This window comes from Spermophilus citellus (assembly GCF_964194105.1).
Source record: "Spermophilus citellus genome assembly, chromosome: 11".
Lineage (NCBI taxonomy): Eukaryota > Metazoa > Chordata > Mammalia > Rodentia > Sciuridae > Spermophilus > Spermophilus citellus.
The window spans coordinates 46,133,523-46,160,405 of NC_138192.1; the positions used below are offsets into that span (position 1 = coordinate 46,133,523).

At 32.7% G+C, this 26,883-nt stretch overlaps 1 protein-coding gene across 1 annotated transcript in view; it reads right to left on the reverse strand.

The window, feature by feature from the left end:
- Window positions 1-26,883, reverse strand: part of LRP1B (LDL receptor related protein 1B) — a gene marked incomplete at its 3' end in the record, with an annotated part of 1,847,377 nt that overhangs the window by 37,210 nt on the left and 1,783,284 nt on the right. Inside the window, exons 84-85 of the mRNA XM_081262419.1 lie at window positions 22,004-22,165; window positions 4,036-4,210 (exon numbers count right to left, since the gene is read on the reverse strand). Of these exons, the coding sequence (XP_081118545.1) occupies window positions 4,036-4,210; window positions 22,004-22,165 (337 nt within the window). The remainder of the gene's footprint in view (window positions 1-4,035; window positions 4,211-22,003; window positions 22,166-26,883) is intronic.

The window sequence follows — 26,883 nt, forward strand, 5'->3', positions numbered from 1 at the left end:
AGATGAGAATATTCATCATCTGGGAATAATAGGGTGGCTGGCTAAAAGTAAGTTTTCAGGAAGATAGATTTGCTGGAAGCCAGGTTTTTTTTTTAATAGAAATGATGATTAATAATATTTTTCTTTTGGTAGTTTCCATATTTTCAATTCATTAAATTACTATAAAATTTAATACAGCTAGTTATATCTGTGGAAACACACTATAATCACACATCAGGGAGACACTAGCACCAATATCTTTTTTCCTTTTTCACACAATGAGAATATGGTGACATCTGTGTATTATAATCCACATGATCAAATACTTTGGAGCAAATGCTTCAGCCTCTTTCTTCTAAACTAGAGCATTTGGTCCAATAATGTTAGGAATTTTAGATACCCCCAACTTGTAAGAAAATATAAGGCTATTCTATCCTCACTTTTATCCTACCATTTTCCTTGGAATATACATTGTAATTAATGTCACTGTCTAAATTCTTTTCATTCTAACAGATAAATGGAGCAGTTCACTGAAAATATAAACAGTAATGTTATAGAAGCAATGTGCAATATTGTAGGAAAATAATGAATCAGGCTTTCTTGAAACATTTACCAAAATGATTCTTTCATAATCATGTGTTTGGGATAACAATAAATACTATGTTGTTATACTGGAAAAAAATGAGCTTAACAATAATAGAAAAAATATTAAAATATCTTTCTGCCAAGTCATATTTTTAAACAAAATTTTGGCTTCGACAGTGAAAAGAGCAACAACATTCCTAATTACCAAAGATCCTACTCTAATTCATGGCAAGTAATTGTAACTGAATCATATACACCTTGGCTCAAATTGGAATTGGAGAGATTGTACTGATAATTCTCACCATGTGATCCTACTAAATCTGAATTGCCAGTGGAACATGGTATCACAATAAAATCTGGATATTACCTTAAAAAACAGGATATAATATCATTGACTGATCACTCTGATCCTCTGCAGGATGAATGTCTGTTGCACTACATCCATTATAAGGTAACCCCCACAATCAATAAAATGCCTTAAAAAAATAGTTGGCAATTCTGGTCTTCATTTATTCTGTCCATATGCATTTAAACTTATGTGACTTGTATGATTTCCAGAAATGTATTGAGCTACTTATAACATTTGCAGGTGTTTAATTTGAAGTTATTTCTGAAGAACCTGGGTTTAAGAACCACAGTTCTTTTCACCATGAACAGGACAGGCTAAGTTAATTATGTGTGAGATGTGAAGCCAGCATGGGGAAGAGGAGGGCAGTCTAACATTTCTTAGACAAAACAGAAAATATACACTTTTCAAAACTTACAATAACATCCTAATATGGATGCAAAGTGAATCAATTACACTGTCAGTGGTATTGGTGTCTTAAATATTAAATGGGTTTGAGGGGCTTTTCCTCAACTTGCATGCCCAACCTCCTTAATAATCAAAAGAGAAAAAAGTTGTATTTTCTTGTTCTATCAAAGAGACATTGTCAAAGAAGAAAAGCAGATCATTAAGGGTTTTCTACTCAAAAAGATAACTTTATACCAAAATTCATAATCAAAAATAATAATGATAATAATAACTGATTTTAAATTTCCTCTTACAATAGTTTGAAAGATGTTGTCTAATTTTCCTTCTAAATAATTCACTTGAATTCAAAATTAAAGAGAGAAGTGTGTAGATAGTTTTAATGTAAAAACAGAAGTTATTAAAATCATTATAATGCCTCAAAATTACAGTGTATATGTCAGTTTTCAAAATAATTTTCCTTTGGAGGCATATACAATGCACACAAATATGCACACACGTGTAAGTCTGTGATATATTACTTTCCAAAATTTAATTACAAGTTATCCAGTACACAAAATGAAATTTCATATGACAGTAGACATCAAACAGGTATTATTTAGAATAATCAAGATTATTATCAAGATTTTTTCCAATATTTACTTCTATTTCCAGAAGAAAAATATATTAGCTGTGTTTTAAAAATTGTACTGATAGAGTACCTGTCCTAATTCATGGTCTGTGCATTAGAAACACAAGTGCCTATTTATAATCACAACTGTACATGTGGCTTGAATTTTCCTACTTAAGGAAAACAGAACATTTTGCTAGAATTTTGTTTTAGTATCTGTTTTTGACCTATGAAACAAAAATTCATGTAAATTTCATTTTAATGCTAAGATGAAAGATGTCAGATAAATAAAAAACAAACTTTAGTCATCTAACATACTTCCTTTTTTTTTAGAGACAGAGGAGAGAGAGAGAGAGAGAGAGAGAAATAGAGAGAGACAATTTTTTAATATTTATTTTTCAGTTTTCGGTGGATACAACATCTTTATTTTATTTTTATGTGGTACTGAGGATCGAACCCAGCACCCTGTGCATGCCAGGTGAGCGTGTCACCGCTTGAGCCACATCACCAGCCCCAAGTCATCTAACATACTTTCGAATACACAAAGTATTCTGTTTGAATTTCATGCTCAAATATTATGTAGACTCTGATAAATTAAATGCTATAGTACTTCTATTTTTAAATCTCCACTATTTATTCACTGTTGGCAACATTTCCAAAAAGATCTTTTAAAAGATGAGAACTATAATGTTAGGCCTCAATAGCCTGCTAGGGTTGTGAGGATCTCATGTTTCCAGTTTGGAGAAGCCAGTTTCTCATCAATGGGTTCCAAGTCCTGCCCTTCCTAACTTTTATGAATTTTTTTACAATGGACACAGGTGTTTATCTCTGAATGAGCTTTTCTAAGGCAACTTGCACATGAGTTTTTGGTTTAAAGCCATGATTCCACGTGTAAGTGAACAGAATTTTAAAGAAGGTACTACAGCTCATTTGGATAAGGTACACTGGACATGAAGAAAAAGTACTCCTACTAATTGAAATTAAGTCTCATCCCACTTAAGTTTTCTCACAAACAAATGATGAGCTTAATGAACAATCACCATTTGGGTAGTTTATATGAAAGCATGTTTTGCTTTTATGTAATTATTAAAGACATGCATTTATATATAAGTCATATTTTCAATTACTTAAAAAATAATGTACTTTCAAATGACCCAATTTGCTGTTTTGAGTAAATGTCATTCATAAATAAAACACAAATCATATTTAGAGTAAATTCTAAAAAGTGTAAGTAAAAAAAAAAAAAAAAAGAAAAACGTTGGTTCTGTCTGTAATAAAATTTTATTGGGCCTTGTTTGGGAGAGCAACATAACTCATGTGGCACCCTCCTCAAGTTCCCAGTGGAATCTGTGCATGTACTCTTTATAGCATGCTATCTATCTCATATTCTCATTTATTTTACTCCTAAGCAAGGCAAGTGACAGAATCCAGTACTTTATAAGCCCTTCTTTTAAAAGGCTGTTAAAAGTAGTTTGGAGTGAGGATTGATCTCTAACCTCTGCAGCATAAACTTGTTTCATGATAAAAACAGAATGGCATTACCCTTTAGCCACTATGTTCTGTTTTCCATTCAGTTAATCTCAAAGCCAAAGGTCAAAAGGCAATGTAAGAGAAGTCAAACTTGGACATTTTTGTTGTAGTTGCTTCCGGGAACACATTATTCCCTCTATTTATTTTGGACCATAATGTTCAAAGGCAGATTGAGAAAAAAAAAAAAAAAAGGTAATGCTTATTTTCATTATACAGATATTTGGCTTCTCTCCCAAAGATTGATTTATATCAGTAGAAATGTTAACTCACTCACTGTGTTAATAATGATGAAAGAATTAAAAGCCTGAACTATATGAATTGAACAATTTTACACATAAATTTGTGAAAGTATGTTGCATTTCACTATTTTTTTACTTACTCTTAGGAATATTGTTAAATGATAGATTTTCATGTTCTTCAGATGCTTATAGCAGGTTTCGAGTAAATTTGTGTTTAATTGAAATGACTTCATCTTTAGACAAATATAGAATACAATGATTGCCATATATAGATTTTGAGAACAAAAGTAATACACATGGTTTTCATACTCTATTGCAGATTAACTTGAATATCCACTTACTTGCAAAATATATCTTCATTGTCTTTATTTATAATGCAGTGTCCCCCATGGCATCTTACACACTTGTCAACCTCACATTTTGGTCCCTCGTAGCGTGGTGGACAGACACACTCAACACTTCCATCATCCCCGATAGTACATGATTCAGAATGCACACAATAGTGATGACACACATCTAGGAAAAAGTATAGCCAAACAACCAAATTATGCTAAAAGACATTTTTCTTCAGTCATGGAAGAAATGTTACTATTTCATTTCATATTTAAAAAGTGATCGATAAATAGGTAGAATAATTTATACAAGCAACTCATAATAATATGCAACTTGTCTTCTCTAATAATGCTATTGATTCATCTTTTGTCCAAGTTAGGCATCATGCAATCTGACTAAAAGGAGAGGGTTATCTTGATAAATTATTAGGTGACAAACTCAGTTCTGAATAATAAAACTTAAAAGAGAGTTGCTTAATTTTTCTTTCAATGAACACTATAACTAAAGTACAAAATGAGCTGAAATGCTCAAGGTCTCCTTACATGTCATTTATGTTTGCCCCCTCCGACTTCTTTTAATCCAGAGAATACAGTAGCATATGGTGAATGGAAGACTCTTACCCTTGCTCCTTGCCCTAGTGCTGGGGTAAGAAGCCTCTCTTTATAGGTACCAAAATTCATGCATTTTCCAAAAGCTTGGGCAAACCAAGACTCTCCAAAAATTCAAAGAGAACTGGAAACTAGCTGATCCAACATGGGTAGGAAGTGTTAGTAGACATCTATGCTATTGGCCCCCTGAAAGGTGATATAGTTAATCTGCCCATCAGCTGGAGGGAAACTGCCCTGTAATCTAAGCCCCTTGTTTAAAAGATGTTTCTGACTGGGCATTGCAGATCAACTTTCTTTCAATGACAAAGGACTACTTTCCCCAAACATTTCTATATCTGGAAAATATGCATAGTGCAGCAAAAGACATTCAATAATTTAACAGCAATTCTAACTTTAAATTAGTCTTCTGAAAAGCAGACAAGTCTGTATACTAGTTATAATAAATATAACACCAAATTTAAAACATCAAAATTTATAATACAAATAATTTTAGCAAAAGAACTGATTAACTTGATTCTAGACATTGTGCTTAGAAGCAGCAATCTCCCTTTAGGTATATAACTGTGAAGCAATATTAAATGAGATAAGCTAAGATAAAAATCTCAATTTGGAAACTTTAATCTGATGTATGACAATTATGGTTGGTGTAGAAAATTAAAACATCATTTATGATTCTCATGTTTCTATGTTTATCTAGTTCTTTATTAAATCAGACAGATATTACACTTATTGACAGGCTTGCTTCATATTTATGGAAATTTATTTCAAGCATTTTTATTCTTGCTGTTATATTATGCCAAACACCCTCATTTCGATTCAATATTTAAGCCTATTAATAAAGGTTTCGACTGTATATAAGGAAAGTAGCACTTTCAAAACATTATAGACTTGGAGGTCCAAAAATTAAGTCAGTGTTTGTCTCTGTGCATTTTTTTGGGTGGGTTTGTAGTTGTTCTAGCTTGGCAGATATGGGCTATACCAAATAAATTGTATTGTTTTAATGAAGAGTAATTTAACAGAGGTCTATGTGATCATCTACTACAGACTGTCATTGAGTGCAAAATAATCTCTGAAGAACAATCTTCATTAGGTAGGTTGCTAGATACCTCTTAATGACAAAGATCTCTTTTAGTGTGTAATCTCTTTAAAATTTCACCTATTGTTCTTGGTTCAGCTGTCTGATAGAACATATGTCTTAATGCATCTTTCCAATATAATTTCATTCTGTCATCTTCAAAGTTTGATGTGGTGGATACTTAGAACAATATAGGGGTTTTATCTGCAGATGCTACAAAATTTCAATACCTTCCCTGCTGTCCATTTCTAGATTATCATTCATAGGCCTCCATGATTCCCAAGACACTTATTAAGGAACTAGAATTCAGGAAGTTGGGAAAGAAAGAAATGATGATCTGGAGAGAATGTTCTAGTTTGCCACAGTTCTATTATAAATGAATTTGATTAAATCTAAATAGCTTATTTCTTGGCTAAAGCTGATAACTATACCAAAATATAAACTTTTAATCTGAAATTTTTGAAAATCTTTTACTTTTATGATTATATTTCTGAGAAAACTTGAGAATGTAAAAAAAAAAAAAATGAGTTAACGTTCTGAAGGCTAATGACTGCCCAGTAGCACACCACAAAACTAAACAGTTTACACTTAAGCTAGAATGCTAAAGAACAAAGTTAAAAACTTACCTACAATATGCAAAATACAAGTAATTTTGATGCACAAATTAAATGTCTTTTTTGAAGCTTTAAAAGATGTGAGAATGTACACTATCCATAAGTGATCAAGGAAAAAGAAATTAACACTAGAATGGAATACTATCCACAACCAGCAAATGGACAATCAAGCAATAGCACAAACTTTCCTCCACTATTAGTAGGAATGAATACTGGTTCAACAAATCTGAAAAAGAGTGGGAAGCATTTGCTGAACTTGAATATACCCACACCTTATAGCTTAGCACTACCACTCTTCACATATGCCTAAAAGAGAGGCATGCTTGAATGTATAGGAAACGTACTGAATATGCTGAGCACACATTTTAGAAATTATACAACAAGAAAAATGAATGGCCTTTGATACACTCATACCATGAAATGTACATATACACACAAACACAATGGAACATTATCTCTCTATACAACAATATGGGGAAATCTCCCCAAAACACTATTGAGAGAACAAAGCTAGAAACATAAAATACATACCATTTTTTTTTTACTTACATGAAATACAAAAGGCAAAACTTTTACTTACATTAAGTACAAAAGGCAAAATATACCAATGGTTTGAGAAATCATCCAGTTATTTTGGGAGAAGTAAGAAGAACATTGGGGAGGATTTAGGGTGCTGAGAATGATTTTTCTTGACCTTAATGTTGGTTTACATCAATGTGTTACCTAATGATAATTTATTATATGGTATCCTTGTGGTTTTCTGAGCTTCTGCATATGCTTCTATGGAACTTGTTTTTCAACTTAAATGAAAATTAGTTACATTAGCATGTTTTTGCAGTTCTAGTTTATTTTGCTAATTAATCTAAGTAGTTTATCTCTTTATACTCATTATTTTTAAAAATTCATGGCCCAGTTTCTATATTTAAAGGAAATCTCCAACCATTATTGCTATATTTTTTCCTCAGCATATCAGATGCATATTATTTTTCAAGGCATAAAAATGAAATCCAAAGAGCAGAAAGAAGTGTTTGTATATGATAAAATAGTGGAATAAGGTGATATTAGAATTACACTTCAATAAAGTGTAGTATAAATTATAAATTTCATGTTGTTATGTCAAGCAACATTCTCCTTCTAAAAAGGCAGAAATCATTTTGGGAGCTGAACCTTTCTCTAGATATATTGAAATTGGAAGACATTTCATTTTTTTCCCCCAGTTCCATGCTTAACAATCTATGCTGAGTTGAATTTCAGGAGCAGAGTTGCTTATTGTACTCCAGCCCTGGTAAATATGCTCACCAGAGCCTATCTGTGAAAATCTATCTCCTGCTACTTTGCTTAAGATTTGAAGCACCTGGAAACTGCTGAGCTATATTTTTGCTGTATTGCTTTCTACACCTGTTTGATTTCTAGAGTTAATTCTTCAATTACATATTACTGTCCTTGCCCCTTCCCCATTTTCCTTCTTTCCTCCTCCCCTTCCTCCTCCTTTCCAATTTTATTTTATTTTTGTCTCAAATCCTTTACACTTATTTTCAACTCCAAGACTAATGAACACAGGAGAAAGCAGATCTTACTCAATAAGGAAATTTAGTGATTGGTATTTAGGCTACCAAACAAGTATCAGATACTTGTAAACTAGAAAGCAAAGTATTCTCTGCTTTTAAAATCATTACCATGACACATGCTACATGTAAGTCTAGGAAAGAATCAGAAGGATCTGATGGTGGTATTTTAAAATTGTGCAGTTCAACCAAAATCTAGCTTCTGTTCCAACTGTCTCAATATCATGACTGCAATGCTTAATCAATTATTGGAATACCACCTTAATATCTCCCTCCTCAGTCATAATTTACTTTGAATTACAAGCATCTCCTTAAAATTATATAAATATCTGCTGTATTCTCATCAGTGTCACCTGTCTGCAAATCTCAAATAATTACTACACATTCATATTTAAATTCTAGGAATCACTTTAGATTTTATCTAATTAAAGGAATACTTCATTAGCACTTTCCAATCCAGCATAAATTTGTTTACTAATTTAGCTAAATATGAATAATAGCATATGAGAAGGCTTCTTTGGTTTGAAATTATTCATGTTGATTCTTAGGATTGTGCGCGCGCACACACACACACACAAACACACACACAAAACCACACCCTCCTCTTTCACACAAAAAATCATTGCTTTTCAAATTTTTAATATAGTTTAGTAATTATTTTCATTACTAAAACATTTTAAAAATACACTATACTGATAGAAGACAGATCAGAGAAAAAACATAGGTGAGAAATAATTTTATTTATTTTTTTGTTGTTGAAAGGAATAAAATAGGGAAGGAATTGAAGATAGAAGAGAGGGAATGAAGACTCTGAAAATAGAAGAATCTAGCTAGATTGGTCAATAAGTGTTCAAGAAGGAATAGCATAAATTTATGGAAATGAAAACTGAGAGAACAACATCTTTTAAACAACATGATCAAGTTGGTCATGAGAGGAAATGGAAGTGAGGGATTTACTACTTATTACTCGCTGAGCATATACATACATATAATTGTGTACTAGGAACTTCAGTGAGAGCCTAGAAACACAAGACTCGACACTTGCTCCCAGGGAGCTGATCATTGTAAAGTTAAGACAAGAAGAAAATAGGAATCAGAATAGATCTGAATGTTTGGCCAAAGCTTACACATATTATTATCAACAAAGTGAAGTTTACCTTTCTATGGGATGTGCTATCTCATAATATTTGAGCATTTTACTGATCTGAATGGTCTAACAATTAAAGTGTTCTGCCTACAATAAGATGAACCAATAAGGAAATGAAATTAATATGTGCTAAGACAGTAGTGATTATCATGAAATTATATAATAACACTTTATATTCACAATATAAAAGTTGCTATAATCTCTGTAGGGCAATTACAATAAGAGCTACCTACTAGCAGCAAATAATCACGTAATGGAAAGGACAATGATGAATATATAATTGCAGAGTATTCATATGATAATTAGCTTACCTAGCTGGAGAATAAGTGAACGGCTATTCTCTGTAACAGAAATGAAGTAATTTTCAAGGGAGGTCATTATTGCATTCCGTCCTTCTTTTAATTATTTCTCAATCTTTCCTTTTCAAACAATGAGAAATTCAAGAAAACACTTCTTCATGTAATCATTCACCATAATAGACTACATAAAAATAGGTACATGTGTCGGGGTATATACAGAGTTATGAGTATTCATTGTGAGCCAGATATTTATAAAGTCACTGTATTTAACTACTTTTCCAAATATTCCCTTCTATTGAAAAGAAATTGCCAAGGCATTTAGCTATTAACTTATATTTGCAACTGGGCTCTTCAAATTATGTTAGTGAAGTGTGAAATTAAAAGAAAAGAAAACCAAACTGAAACAATACTAACTAAACAGGGCTGAAACTATTCAGTTAAAAATAATGGGGTACCTGGAGAGTCTTTGACCAGTAATACAGTCCAGTTATTCAAGGGGAACTAATTATAGAACTGTATGAATGTATACTAATTGTTCTAATTCACTGAATTTTGGTCTGGCCTTTAAAAAATTAGTTCTGTAAATTGGTTTGATTCATGATTAATTGAGCATTTGATCACTTAGGATTTCGCACACACAAACACACACATAAAAACAGTAAATTAAAAGGAGGATAAGATCACATTCAACATGAAGACTAGGTAAATGCCACAATGCATACTCATAGGCATTCCTCTTATTCTTTAGGTGTGTCCTAGGAGCAGTAGGTTCTATGAATTCTGTTGGTATTCTCCCTCGAGAGAGGTTTATAGCAGCTTCCATGTTTTTATAAAATGAAGAAGAATTTCTAGGACAGCTAACCATAGTATTTTTGAAATTTTTGATGAGCACTTATACCAGAAGACTTATTAAGAGAAAAACAAAAATAACCAGAATATGAGAGACATGGAAGTCTAGCACTTCTGCATGCTAAAAATGTGGACTCACTTGAGTTACTTGATTACTGTTTCTAGGATATATTTTGGTCATGTATGAACTGAGCCACTGAGGTACTTAAACTAAATCATGCCAAGATTGTCATGATGGCTTCCTCACTCAGAGATCCTGAACAATGCCCCCTTTATATCATCAAGGCCAATTACAACCTATTTTGAGTAAAAGGGTAGAAATAATGATTATGCTGCTGATAAACATGTTAAATCTTTTCTTCATGCCAGGAATAGATGTCCATTATTGATGTTATCAATCATTTATAGGTGAATAAAACAAGGCTCAGAGGATTTAATCAAGTTGTAAAAGATCACACACAAATAAAAAGGAGATTGGAATTTCAAACCCAAATTGGCCTAATTCTCATAAATGAACTATGATTTTTCTTATTCAATATTTCATATGCTTACTTAGAAAAAATTCTGTAAAACATTTTGAATATTTCTGTTGTTCTTTTTCCTTTGTGTGTATCTGAAACGAAAAGTGGCCCATATCAGATGTCTTAGTGTCTAATCACCAGTGAAAATCTCAAAGTACAGCAAAAGCAGAAGACACAAGAAAATCTGCATAATGTAACCAAACCCTGTAATCTCAGAGCTCAGGGCCAGTCAACAACCTCACACCTAAGCCAGAGGTTCAGATTTCAAGTGACATTCTTATACTCCTATCCCAACCCAAGTTGGATATTTGGATATTTATCATTTCTTCACTGCATAAACTTTTCATACATGAAAGAAACATGATATGGTCTATTCATTAACATGCAGGATCAACTTTTGGTCATCCCAGATACATTCAAAAACAAAATAACAGCCAGGAAATCACTAAGTAAAATCCGCCTGAATCATGACTACTCACTTACATTTAATTTAGGCTGAAAACATTTGGAAGGTATTTTGTAAAGTGTTGAGATTCTTAAATATGTTAACAACAATGATGGTGGTCTTTCTTTCCCTAAAGATACCTAGCATCAAGCAAGAGATGGTTTTCCACATAGAATAGCTTAGCAGGCAAAAGACAAAAACTAACTTAGACAAATTTGCTTAGTATTCTGAATGTTGTCTTTGAAGGATTATATCAGTAAATTAAAGAAAAAAACCCAGAATTATAAAATATTAAAATTTATCCTTCTTTATATTTCTCTGATAATTTACACAGCCTAAGATATTTTAATAATTAAACTTATTGAATATTTTTAAAATCTATCTTCTAATTTCAGATATAAATTTAATAAAGTAGGCAAACACTAAATCCAGGTATGCCAATATTTACTAGGGAAAAAATTTGTGAAAACTCTGATTAGAGCTGATAAATTTTCATCAGGATGGTGTATTTAAGAAAATTAGCATTTTATAATTTATTACTAAAATAGTATTTATAACTGAAATGTTTCTATAGAAAAGACAAAAAAAAAAAAGAAATAATAAAAACCTATCCTGAGAAAATAGTGCCATTCCTGAGTGTACAGGTGGAGGAAAAATGTTACTATCAGAAATCTAAATTATCAAATATTTGATCTGAGTGAGCAGCATCTGAAGTGAGATTTAAAAAGGATCAGCACTTAGATTTTTGAGAGACTGCTGTTGCAAAATGTATATGAACAATGATAGTATCAGTAATTTTAGAAATAGTCAAATATCAACCCGTAAGACTATCATGACAATGTTTTTTTTTTTTTTTTTTTCCAATATCAGAGAAACCTGTTTAAATATCCATGAATTTTACTTAGAAACAATGTTCTGGGTTGAGTGTCTATTTTTAAACCAGACTAGTTATAAACAGCTTTAGCAAGTAACTATTTATAAAGTGATAGAGAGTAATTTGAGACTTGTGAGCAAGTTGAGTTGCAGATGACAGCTAAATATGGATGATCGGATGAATCAGTAAGTGAGTAAGCATATGATGGCCTTAAAGGAAACAGCAGGAAGTATGCAGATGTAGGCACTACCTCTGTGACCACAGACAAAGCACTGTCCCAGTAAGGCCCTGAATTCTCCATCAGAACACTGAGTCTGTGTTAAGGTTCAATAAATTTTAATGTAATACATTTATTGGTATCCTCTATGTTAATAATGTTTACTGTGTGAGCATTTTCCATGACCCTTGAGTGCTGAAAACGCAATCCTCAGGGCTAACATGGTTGACAAAAATCAAGATCAAGGGCATTTTCATTAACCAATACAATTAACTATTTTTTTTAAAAAAAAGGTAATTCAGAGCAAAAAGTAGTAACACATTTTTAGAAACTGGGAAGTTTTTCATAAAAAATGGCAGGCAGGGTACTCTGAATAGAAGGCAATCATGGAAAAGATCATCTCAGAGGGGTGCATCATGAAAAAAGTTACTGTCATCATCTTTTAGCCTGAGTGGAAAGAAACATAAAGCCCAACTACACCATCCCTGTCTGCCCAATTTTTCTTCTTTCTGTCTTACCATTGTCTTTAGCTCTCCCTCTCTTTCTCCCTTCTTTCTGTCCATCCTTCTTTCCCTGTCTCTTTCGTTACTATCCTTTTTCTTTTTCTTCTCCCTCTAATTCTCACTTTCTTCCTTCTTTCAAATCAAAATGCTTATGTACTTCTATGTGTCTTCTCTCAAGTTTTCCTCCAGTCCTGTACCTTGCAAACAGACAATAGGAGCAGAAATGATAGACGGATGGCTAGACACGTAAGATGTCATTCATTACTTGTTACACATTTTTTTGTGTGTGTTTCTGCCATTATGCTGATTCATTCCTATCAATTCAATTTTAAGGACTGATGGCCCTCAGATAATTAGTATAGACTCTCTCAATTTTCAAAACAGAATACAAATTAGTCACTAAATTGAAAATCAGATTTTCATTAAAATTTAGACACTTGAATTTTGAACTAATCTTCCAGTGCTATTCTAAAAAAAGTCACTTTCTATTCTCAGTGTGTCCCAGACTTAAGTTGTATGTGATCCTATGAGGCAACCTAGGATAGATGGATTTTTTTTTTAAGGGTAATTTTTCAATATAAAATTGAGCACTTATATTGTAATAGAAATCTACTGGATATCTCTGGCATTCCCTTTTTATTTAATTTTGCTATTTTTATTGTTATTTCATGTGTTGGAAAAGTTAATAAATTTTAAAATATATATTTTTATCAAATCAGATTTATAATGCTTATAATTTTACATTAATGAGAATTAAATTGAACAAAGTATTTTACAGATTTATTCTACCTGCTATATTCTCTATTTGATGGGTTACATAACCAAAGGGTACATTATAAATCATTCTTTTTTCTGTGTGTGTGGTATTTTATTTTTTTAAAGTACGGGATTCAGAAGCCCTAATTTTAAGACACAGGAATTTTAAATTCTGCTGAAGAGAGCATACTGGCTCATAATCTCTCTTGCCATTCTTACCAATAATCAGGTTAGATAGAAAATGAGAAAATGTTTCTAGCAGAATATTAACTACCAAAAAGGTTCTTTTCTTTTTTTTTTTGCTTGATAGGCTAATAATACTAATTAATGGTGCTAACATCTTTAATTGTTAAACATGAAGGATATGATACTGATACTAATGATAAAATAGGAAAATATTTCTTCTCTTGAAAGCATTTAAAGATTTTTTTGTGGGGGCCATCATTCTTTATTGGTGCTTTTAGATCCAGGAGTGTGTACTTTTTTTTAAATTTATTTTTTAAATACATGAAGATAGTGGAATGCATTACACTCATTATTACCTATATACAGCATTTAAAGATTTTTTATTCAAGGGATCTTATTCAAAACATGTCAGTTAATATTTTAAATTTTTCTTTGTCTTTTTGTTTTGTTTTGTTTTGTTTCTTTTTGTGGAACTTGGGATTTAACCTGGGGCCTCCCCATGCCGGGCAAGCATTCTGAACTATAAACCCAGCTCTTTCATTTATTTGAGACACAGTCTCACTAACTTTCCAAGACTAGCCCTGAATTTGTGATCCTCCTGCCTCAGCTTCTCAAGTAGCTGGGATTACAGGTGTGTAATGGCTAAATCATTACCTTTAAAAAAAAATCACTCTTCAATTTATATTTGATGTTTTTCTTTTTGTACCAGGTGTTGAACCCAAGGATGTTTAACTATTAAGCTACATCCCCAACCTCCCCTCTTTTTAAATTTTGAGACAAGGTCTTGCTAAGTTGCTTAGGACCTCACTAAACTGCTGAGGCTAGATTTGAACTTGTGATCCTCCTGTCTCAGCCTCCCTAGCTGCTGATATTATAGGCATGTGCCAACATGCCCAGCTATGTTTGTTTTTAAGAATGGTAATAGTAGAGGAATTTAACTAGAAACAATTTATTTGGTTGAAAGTAAGCCTCCAGTAAATATTTTTATTTGATTTTATGTGTTGGTCTGGGCATGTTTTATGTACTATATTGTTTTCAAATACCCAATTTTGTTTGTAGATAATTATTCATGAATTCATGCAGTTTGCTTAATGCCAAGTACAGCAGAATCATAAAGAACGTTTCTACAATGAAAAGCTTTGCATTATTTTTTTAGTGTGTATGGGGAGCTTCTAAAGGAGCACTTGCCAATTTATTTCAAAGCCAGTTCTTTAGAAGGTTACTGGTACTTGTGTAACAGGTTATTTTCAGCCTTTAATCAAGTGGTCTTAGGACTGCCCTTTCATTGTCTTTGTATTAATTTGTATATACTTCTTTCTGAGTTGGATAGAAAGAGATCAAACCTGTCTTTGCTGTTAATATGACACAAAGGTAGAAGATTAAATGATCTTGGCATTAGCAAGGGATAACATGTGTTCTGAGGGTATTGTGATATCAGAGTTGTCTCTAGATCAAGTGAAGCTGCATAAAAACAAATGGCTGCTGTCATGCCTGCATGAGTGATTAAGCATCTTTAAAGATGGTTTCCAGTGATGTTTAGTGAAATTGCTAAACATAATTACTAAAATTCCAAATGCAAGATATGTGAGATAGAGGTGATAGTTAACTTTACAAATATACTATTGTCAAAAATGCTGTTGGAATTTGAAACTTAATTGCATAAAACATACTGGTATACTTCTGCAATTATGAAACAAAGTCCACTTTGATCCTTCATGGATCCTTTTGACTATACTACTCTAAGTTGTAGTTTTGTCTCTCTCAATGTAAAAAGGTATTTTAGTTGATTTTCTATTTATCAAATAGAATGTAAAAGAAAGGTCTTCACAGAAACCTTATACTGACATATCCTAAATACCTAGATTAATGTATGATTCAAGTGTTTAAAACATATCAATTGAATAAATTAGTTTTAATGATAAAAATGTGTAGTTTGACTAACATATGGCTTACTGTTTCAAAAGATCTATCTCATTTTTGAATAAATTCCATTTTTATATTATCACATTTGCCCAAAATGTTTTCCTCTTATTATTTTTACATTTCATTTAAATGAAGGCATGCTGTTATAGGAAATATCCATTTTCAGTAATTTTAGTTTTACTGTTGGATCAAAATTGTCTTCAACCATATTTTTAAAACCCTGTCACTTTCTTCTAAGAAATCTAGAGTAAAAGAATAACTACAATAATCACATTATCTTCCCCTTAGCTAGCCATTCTTTCACTATCAAATTAAAAAAAATAATAATTTGTCCATTTCCTAATTCTGTTTTTTGACTACTCAAACTGAAATCACAAGCATGGACCATAGATCTAAATGAGCTGGAAAGGAAAGATGGCCCACAATTTGCCCTGCTCTTTGAATTGGATGGGATCTTTTCAGCAAACAAAAACAAAACAAAACTGTGTTTACATACATTCAAATATCTAAATTCCACATGCTGGGTACACTTGCAAGATTGATGAGGTATGCAAAACAATTTGACCATTTTATGTTCTAACGAAGCAGACAATCATGAAGGTGAATAATATGACACAGTGTGGGCAAAAAAAACCAAAACAAAACAAAACAAAAAAAAAAAGAGCTGAGATTCTAGCTGAGATTCAAAGAGGAGCTAAGACAAAATGGGGATTAGAAAGGCTGAGCTGGCATGGAGGCTCTCATGTGTCAATCAACTGAGGTACTAGGGGTGCATTTGGGAGGCAATACATAGATTTTCAACAATAGGCGAAACCAGGCATAGAAGAATGTGTAGCAGCAATCCAAGTGAGAGTGATAATTACCTGAAGGGTTTCTTGTTCACCAAGACAAAAGAATTTGGGGATACTAAGTAGACAAGGCTTCAAAAATCTTGCTACTCCAACTGTGATTTAAACACTGAAGAAATGTTTAGCTTTTTTATGCTTTAAACCATCTCTAGATTACATTATTATTATCATTGTTATTGGTTCTATTTAGTTACATGTGACAGTAGAATCCACTGGTAGTTTCAATTTCCATATCAGGATTCCTCAGGTTCAAAGCTCAGTTGAAATTTATCTTCATACTAATAAGAGCAACTGCAAATGTTCTATTGTGTGTTCTTAGTAATTTTCAAAAATCTTTGGTCTCTTCTACCTGGCCCTGCCATAGACATAAGCGGCCCAAGATTAAACATTTTATTACTACCTCTTTTTAATAGAGTGGATAATTTAAAGACCAGATTGAGCCAATGTGCCACTTGAGCTTTGAATGTTTTGATAGTGACCCTATCAAAGAAGCATTAGGATGGGAAGAATATCAAATGGCAGAACAATTTGCCTTTAGAAACATAATTTTTGAGTCAGATCCACAAGGCTACAGATTGTGGCTCACATGTTCCCTAGTGTGAAAGGTTAGGAAAACCACTTAATCTCATTTTTTTTGGTACTTTCAAAGTTATATTAGTAACATTAATCTAAAAGGGTTATTTGAGTATTTGTTGAAATACTACACATTCATAGGCAAAATATTAGAGAATGGTATGTATCCCTGCAATACATTGATATGTTCAGTATATGTTAATTGACTTGCTGTTCTACCCCCCAGGAAAGTCAAATAAGAGAGAAAAGATAAATTCCAAAAGTGTTTCCTTCTGTGCTTTTTTCCCTTCATCATTTCTTCTTTTCATTTAGCTAGCTTCTTTTTCTGGACTCAGACATCTCTTCCTTTAAGAAATCCCTCCTTTAGGCTGAAATTCATATTCTTCCCGTAGGTTTTTGTAACCTCCATGTTTCACTAAACTGTCTTGTAATAACCTGTTTCCTTTTCTGAGCCACACAATACACTGAAAGTTCTTCGAGAACAGGAAATGTTTCTAACATGACTACGTCTTAATACCTAACATAAAGACAGACTCGCCATAAACATTGGAGATGTTCACTGACCAACTGACTGACAGAACAAAGCTATCTAAGAAGACAAAGAGATAAATGCCAAAAATAATCCCATCATGTCAGCAAATACAGTAGTCCCATATCAACAATGCTTAACTCTTTCTAACTTACTTGACAGGTGGTGGTTCTAATATCAATTACAACACATTATATCTTTGGATTTTTGTCAAGTACTGCTAACTTTATAAACTAGAGATGTTTTTTAATGTGTATACTTAACTGGAAGCAGTGGGAGTAAGCCATACAGGTGCATTTCTAATAAGTTGAGTTCTAATTGAAATTATAATGGTTCCCAAGCACATTACTAGAGGACTTCAAAACTCTCAATGAGAGGATGAGCAGATTGTTATTTAATTTGACTGTCTTGTTCTTAGACACAGATTGAGTTGGTTTTAATGGGCACTTTTGCCCTAAGGTTATTATCATTTAATTACAAATAACCTCAGATATTGTTGACCTCACACTTAACACCTTGGTTTAAATGCAAACTGCTATGCTTATTTATTTATTTTCACTTACCTAGAAAACCTTGCTTCAGAATAGTGTGAAATGTAGCTATATTTGTTCCTGAACAACTTGCTTAAAAAATATTTAATTTCAGTTTTGCCATTATTTATCTCTGTCTCTCCTTCCTGGGCTGCTGCTGTTAAAATTAATTTGCATTTCAGACTTCAGGATTTTATATTGCTATTAGAGTTGTAAAATGTTGTTACTCAGCACAACTAAGAACTGATGTTTTACCTCCCACTAATGGACCTTTAATTAGGCACTGTAATGAACCATTCTGTCATTCCTTCATTTATAGAGAAAAGATTTTGTATATGCTAGATACAATTTTGACAGAACATCAGGTTCACTGAACCTTGCCGACTCACATCTAATAGATCCTAAATTTATTACTCTGTTGGATTTGTCATTTTAATGACACTGTCCACAGACTTATTATGCTGCCAAAGAAGAGCATCTCACATACTTGCAGGAATATTTGTTGACATCCTGATCAACAACTCCTGGGGTCTCATTCTGAATATAATATTAAAACTTCAGAACCCTGAGCAAGTTATTTAACCTCTGTCTAAGAATTAATTGGTTAATTTTAATAAATGCTTTGCATTAAAAGTGGGAAGTGCTCTGACTGCTAATAGTGATAATAAAATTATAATGCAGTCCTTTGTAAAGCATCAGGCTACCTCAGATTGTGATTCTATTAAGTTGCTAATTAAAATATAAGTTGATGGAATTTATTCTTTGAAAAATACAAATTTCTATACTGACAACTATATAATATTTTTAAGTCAGTTCAAAGAGCATCAAGAACACTGATGGTTCAATTTAAAAAGAACAAAACTTATTAACAATGTGGGGGAAAAAAAAAACCCTGATGTTCGATTATAACACATCAATTTGGAAATAAGAGACAAAAGGAGCAAACATGAACTCAAGATTAACCACACATGCATTCCAGATGGCAGTTTTTGTACACTGAATTGGTTGTTCTTTCATCAACTCTTCTTCAAGCCACTTTCATTTATTTATTGATCTGCATGATTATTTGTTCATTTATTTATTTGACAAGTTACTGGTTTCAAAGAGTCCCAAACAGGAGGAATGTACAGAATTAAGGAAAATGCAAGGTAATAGTGATCAGTCAGAAGAAAGACAAAGTAACAGAATTCAGAGGGAAAAATCTTGATCCTAACTGACAGAGGACATGGGACAATTTCAAAAAGGAAATGTGGTTCAAGCTGAATAGAGTCACAGTGCCAGGGAAGTTGGCATTGTTATAGAAAATGGTGATCAGTGTGGTCTGACTAGAATGAAGAATTATTGCAAACTTAGGTTGGAGAGTAATGAGGATCTTCATTACATGGCACAATAGTTGCTTTTGACCTTGACATGCACGAAAATCATTTGTAGTGTGAAAATGTAAAGCAAAGATTAACAACATTTTCAAATTGACTGCAGATAAACAGTAAGTTGGACAGGCAAGATGAAAAGTTACATATGGCTTACAACAAGGGCATTTATATATGTCAAGAAGAGGCTGGTCTCATATTAAAAAAAAAAACTCTTGGAAAGGAAATAGCAATTTAAAATTAAGTCTATTTTTGTATTGCAGCAGAAGTGGCCCCACTCAAACATAAGAGGCAAGATATTTTGTATTACTCATCATTCCCAAACAAGCCAGTGTGTGTAGTTGAATTCTGTACCTATCCATGTACTTCCTACAATGACCAGAGATCATAGGCATACATTTTATCCATGATGAAAAATTGTTTTACATCTTGATCACATGTATGATGAACTTTCTACATTTGGGGTCTCATAATTACTTCATTTCCTTCTATTAGTTCTATGAATTCATTTATCCTACCAATGAATTAGGTGTTGTATTTATTCTCTTCTGTAAATGTAAATAAGCTGGAAAATGATTTTATTATGGGTAAAGTGTAAATATATGATTGCTGTTTCAAAAATAGATACTGAGGGCAAATGAGGAAATATAGAGACCAGTTAGTAAAAACTCAGACAAGAGATACTTGTACCTTGGATGCGGATATTGAGGGTGGAGGTAGTGAGAGGTATTTCGATTCTGGGAAAGAAGAGCCAAGAAGTATTTATTTATTTATTTATTTTTTCCTGAGCAAAAATTATTTCCCTGAATCCCTTTAAAAAGAGGAAATGCTGATAGAAGAAAATTTGGGTGAGAAAATCAAGTTAATTTAGAACTAAATCATGTGATCACATGAACAAAATTAGGTAGGAAATCTAAAACTCAGGAGACAGGTTTATCCAGAGTTACAAATTTGGAATCATTATTTGGATGATAATAAATACAATGAAATTTGGTAAAATCATCTGTGTAGTGGGTATGAACTTTGTTTGCATATCTGAAACACCTTGGAAGTTTTCAATAATAGAAAGAATGTGATGCAGGCAAGCAGAATTGCAAACCTTTTTAGATGATGTCTGGGAAACTATATTTTTAAAAAATCATTGGGGTCATTCTAAAATATGCAGGATTTCCAGGAATTATTGATTTTAGGAGTGAGTGCTATAAAGAAGAAAGAGATCAGAAGACAGAGTTGCCATCATTGCAAAGTTTTAAATTGGAGCTAAAAATTTTATCTTCAGGGAGATGAGAAAGAACAGGCAAAGAACCTTGAGAAGAAACAAATGATAAAGTGAAATGAAAAAATAAAGAAGATATCATATTCATAAAGAGAAGAGAAGAAGATACTTTAAGAAAGAGGGAGTGATTAATTCCTGAAAGCAGTTATGCAATAGGAATTGAGAAAGAATCCTTAGAGAGCAACAAAGAGGATGTAAGCAAAATCGATCAACATGACTTTGCATAAAAGATGTTTCAGCAGAACAATAAAGACCAAAGCTGGACAGAAGTAGAGTCAAAGGAAAAAACAGTAATAGAGGAATTGTAGAGAATAATGGTGCAATAAATTAATGCTACCATTAAATAAAAGATTGAAAAAGAGATGAATAAAATTAGATTGTAAATAGAAAAATATATGGGAATAAGGAAGGCTTTTGTAGAAATAAATATGGAAACGGAATACAATTGCAGGAAATACATCCATAAGGAGCTGAATGATCAGCAGGAATGGAGAATATAGGACTAAATTCAGCACAAGGCTTCTGGTAATAAAAAGAACGGCAGGCATGTAAACACAGGATAAAGCAGACTGGTGAATAGAATGGCAGGATCCTGTGGCCACTCTCTTCAGATGGTTTCTGCTTGTTATCAATGAGATAGAAAGCAATTATCTCAGCTAAACACAAATTGGGGAGACGATCATAAATTTGAGGAGAACAGAGAAGGTGTCATGTAGACAGCTAGGATAGAGGATTGATGGATTATGAAAAGCTATAGTGAGTTTCCATCTGAGATTATTAATAAAAGTTTAAATGCAATCAGCAGGCTTGATTATATGTTATATGTTTTTATATATTATATGTTATATATTATATGTTTTATTATATATTATATGTTTTCCTGTAATTGCTTTCATCTGTGGAGTGCAAATTCAGGAGAGACCAAACACTGAGTGTAATAACCATGGTTCCCCCTCAACCCTTCAACCCACCCCCAGGAAAATGCAGTAGGGGAGAAGAGGGACCAAGTGAGTTGAGAATGTATACAAGGCAATGATTATAATAATGGACCATGAAAACTAAGCTGGGGAGGAAGAATAATAAAATATTTAAAAGAAGAGTGAGACACAAGGTAAATAATTATTAGGGTTTGAGGAATACAACCTGAAAAAGTGAGGGTGGCCACAATGAAGATATTGGAGGGAGCAGAGATGCAGGCAATGCAGATGAACTAATGAAAACATAAAGCTATGCTGCCTAATAGGGTCCCGGAGGGTGCTTCTACTTACAGTACTGACATCTGTCTCCAGTGTACTCAGCCCGGCAGTGACAGAAAGGCTGGTTCCCAGCAGTCACAGTGCAGGTCCCTCCATTTTGGCAGAAATCTTCACAGACTGTCTTACCACAGTTTGGTCCAGTGAACCCCAGCGCACAGATGCAGGTGGGTCTCCCTTGTGGAAAAACAATGAATAATCAACAGCATATTAATAGACTAAAGTGGTTTATATTGATGGAGTTGTAACTGGATAAGAATGGGGAAGTCAAGTTTCTGGTGGATGTCTGTCCACGATTTGTCCTGAGACTTTATACAGTAACACAACCTCTTTAGAGGAATTGTAGAGAATAATGCACCATTAATTTAGTTTATAGTTTCCCCATATGTCCAAGGAAGCTTATGTTAGATCATTTATGGATAATTATACTTGCACATACATTTTGAATCCTTACTTGCTTATATCATTCCTGTGATTCCCTTTCATGACTATTTTGCTTTTCAATTATTTTCAGTCTACTCATATGTGGTAATACAGATTATATTTCAATTAGAATATAAAAAATAGATAATCATATTTCCTAGTTTTTAATCATTAGCTAACAACCAGTGCCTATTTTACATAAGGACTTATCCTATACTCACTATAAGTAAAAATTTTTACAACTTTAAAGTAGGCATGTCATGCATAATGATTGGATTTATCAACATTAGTTATTTTTTTTTTAAACAGAGAGTGAGAGAGGAGAGAGAGAGAGAGAGAGAGAGAGAGAGAGAGAGAGAGAGAGAATTTTTAATATTTATTTTTTAGTTCTCGGCGGACACAACATCTTTGTTGGTATGTGGTGCTGAGGATCGAACCCGGGCCGCACGCATGCCAGGCGAGCACGCTACCACTTGAGCCACACCCCCAGCCCACATTAGTTATTTATTATTTATTTGATTTAAATATACATGCTCTGTTTAGTACATAAGAACTAAGTATTATTTTCCATAATTTTTATATTTACTCACGAGGAGGGACTGCTATTTAAAGTCAGGGAATAAGAAGATAATTTAGAAGTGTAATGCAAATAGCACAAATAAAAATTTGATGAATCATATTTGAATATTTTTATTTGTTCTGTGAGAATTAACAGCAGAGTGAAAGTGAGCAATCCTTTAAAATGTTTGGAATACAAATGGTTAACTGTTCTATTAAGAATGTCTCTAATATCCAGCTGGTTAAAGACTGAGTAGAAAATAGAATGCAGAACTAGCTCTGTAGAAGAGACAGAAAACATTGGTAGGAATAAAGAATGACCATTAGAGTTTGCCAAAAAGTAAAGAAAAAACATAAAAGATAATGAAGAAATTCTGGTGTAGTTTCCATTTAAATAGAGCTCAGACAAAGCCACTCAGTTAACAAGTATTAGAGATTATACTAGTCATCTCCAATCTTGTCTTTGTAGACCTAGAAGCATAATTAAGGTGGTTAGAGAAATTCACAAATGTCAGGCTTGCCAAGACCTGAAGTAGGAAAAGTCATAATTTGTCTCTATTGCCTTGAATTCTCTATCTAAGGATAAGCCTACATTTTGAGCAGTATTCTTAAGTGAATAAAATACTTTCAAGTAAAATTCACTTGCATTTCCTGGAGAATAAACTGAAACTCTACAATTTACCAATTAATTTTACTTTGAAAGGATTCTACATAATCAAAAATGCTAGAAATTGTTGCTCTAAGTGAACAAATTAATATGTATTTTACAGTGAGTAGCATTTCTTTAAAATTTATGATTTATAAATGTTATTAGTCTGGCAGCAGATAAATGCCTATTAATAGCTTGAGAAAGAAGGCCCAATTTTATGTAGGTTAAAAGCTGAGTAACTTCATTATTTCTGTTGCCAAAAGAACTTGCTTACTAAATTTTAGCTACATATTTTCCTTGCGGTGGTACAAGTTTTTCTAGTATTTGTTGACATAGAAACAAAATATACTCTCTGGCACATTAGTGAGTGAAAAATAGACACAAACAAGAGAACAAAGGTGGCATTGGGTGAAGAGGTGGATATTTTTGGAACATGGTTACCTAGGAAAATAAGAATACAGAAAAAAAAGAATTAATTCCTCTTTTTCCATAAGAGCTCCTGAATGACCTACAGAGAAATAGAGCATATAAACACTAATACAAATTAACCTGAGCTAAATTTGAAACAAACAGTGCACAAAATATAGTAGAAATCCAACTGCATTAGAATGATCATGAAAAGTGGCACAGTGAGGTAGGATGTAAATACTGTAAATTCATGGTTTTCTATATTGATTACTAGTTTTTTTGGTTTGGGTTTTTTGTTTGTTTGTTTGTTTGTTTGTTTTTAAATCAGGAGTGAAAAAAAAAGTAATGCAATAAAGGTTTGAAAAAAGTAAACAAACCACTGACATATTTTCAAATTCCTTCGCCTGTCACTCAGGGAAATGACACTGTAGGTTTGGTACTTTCATCTAAGCTGTTTTGAAACTAGATAGTCTGACCAGGTTGTCCCTAGCTAGCATATGCCCCATGTCATCCAGATTTCAGCCAAATTATTTTCAAAAGATCTTCATCTGTCTTCCTTTGAAGACAATTTTTTTTTGATAAGTAAAAATCTTCACATTAAGGGGAATATTATCTAACTGAAATTGTACCTATACAGGAGATCTTTTGTTTGTTGATGAGAAATGAATCATCTGCTAAAGAATTGTATAATATGCTCCTTCTGACATTTTCAAGACTCTTTCTGGGTGTACCCTAACAAGTTGCACTGAAATAATTTCCAAATATTATTGTTATTATTGTATTTTTTTAGGTAGCAGAACTTGATTTTGATATTTGAAAAGGAAATAGCAATGGTAGGATGATTAAATCAAAGATTTATAGCAGTGATGTATCTGGCAAGTTGGGGAGTTGGCAGTGTACAAGGAGAGCCTAATCAGAAAAAGTGTCAATTTGACCTAAGGAAGGAGTAGGAGGAACTGTTTCCTGGCACTAAATCAGCCTTGTTTCCTGGCTCTAAATCTGTCTTGTTTCTATAGCATCCTAAGCATGGACATTGAGAGAGTAGCTTCTCTGACTGCCTAGATTCATGGTCTGTCAATGTGGAACCATGAGCAAATATCACCTCTCTGTTACTTTGTATATAAAATGGAGATAATAATAGTACCTACTGCATGGATTTGTTGTATAGAATCACAAAGAATAAATAATATAATTCATGAAAATCATTTCTAACTGTATTATACACATAGAAAGTACTCAGTTACATTTTAGCTCAGATTATTATTTTTTCCTATTGAATGACATTCATCATTTTAACCATGACTTATCCTGGTGATTCAATCATACTTACAAAGGCACTGTAATATTTTATGTAAACCATTCTGAAATGTATATTATATTACAAAATTTATTTCCATTACTTATTTAGAATAAAATAAAATTGGAATTTATTTTTATGCTGGCATTAGGATAGAGCCATAATTCTCCATCAACTTTACTGACTCCAATACTTTTAAACTTTGAATAATGTGCCTTTTTCTCTTTTTAGCTTCTAAATATGTTCAATTCCACTTTTAAAATAAAGAACACACAATAACAACAACGAACAAATATAAAAAGAAGGCAAACATAATATTTGCTAAATACATGTTTTGTCAAACTGCAAAGTTTGATACATCTCTAAGATTCAAAAGATGATTACATTCCCTACTTCCTATTCTAACAACACATGACAAAGTGAAATACGCATTCCAATCTATCACTGGGTTTGGAGTATTCATTTTTTAATTTACAAGATAATGTGTCTTGATATACTGCTTCCTCTGTGTTCTCAGAAGAGAGGCCAGATCTCTTGATATGGATATATGGCTATGAAAACTGATTCTGATTCTCCAGTGTTAAGAAAGGTTTAAGAAATGAGGTGTTGGCTGGTCATGGTGGCCCACACTTGAAATCCCAGTGGCTAAGGAGGCTGAGGCAGGAGATTCTTGAGTTTAAAGCCAGCATCAGCAATTGAGGAGACCCTAAGCAACTTGAGAGGGCCTGTCTCATAAATAAAATATAAAAAACGAGCTTGGGATGAGGCTCAGTTGTTAGGTGCCTCTGGTACCCACCCCATGCTGCAACAAAAGAGTAATGTGGTTTTGCATTTACTGAATATTTGTTATATTTAAAATTTACCTCTCTCTCTCCACAAATATTCTGATTTTTTCAAAATCACTGTACTCTTTGACTTCCCCATTAATTGTATAATACATACTAACTAGAAGTTCTTTCTCTTTTTGGCTTCTAGAACACTAACACTGATACTGCTATCTTTTTCTAACACTGCTTATATTATGATTGTTTTAATGTTTTCTCTTTTCATCTCTCAAAAACATTCTTCCATATGTATTTCTGGTGATATTAACCAATTATATGGCTTCAACAATTATATATCTGAATGCTATCATTTTAATTCCTGTTTGTATCATCCAGTGTGAATATCTTTGATAGCTCTCTAGGTACATAACTCTTCCCATGCTCCAAAAGAGAATATTCTTCTTCTCATTAACCCTCATTCTCAGTGACATATATATATTTTTCCCTCTAGTACTATATTTAGTCCATATTCAAAAGTCACACTGGATGTTTCTTTGCAAAATATCTTGCCAAGACATATATATGCTCCCATGATTAATTTCATGTATAAACTTGACTGGGCTGAGGGATTCCCAAAAAGTGATAAAACATATTTCTGGGTGTGCTTATGGGGATATTTCAGAAAATATCAGCATTGAAATCAGTAGACTGAGTAAAGATGATCCACATTCAACAGGGTTGGTGGGTATCATTTAATTTGCTGAAGGCCTACATAGAAAAATAAAGTAGAGGTAGG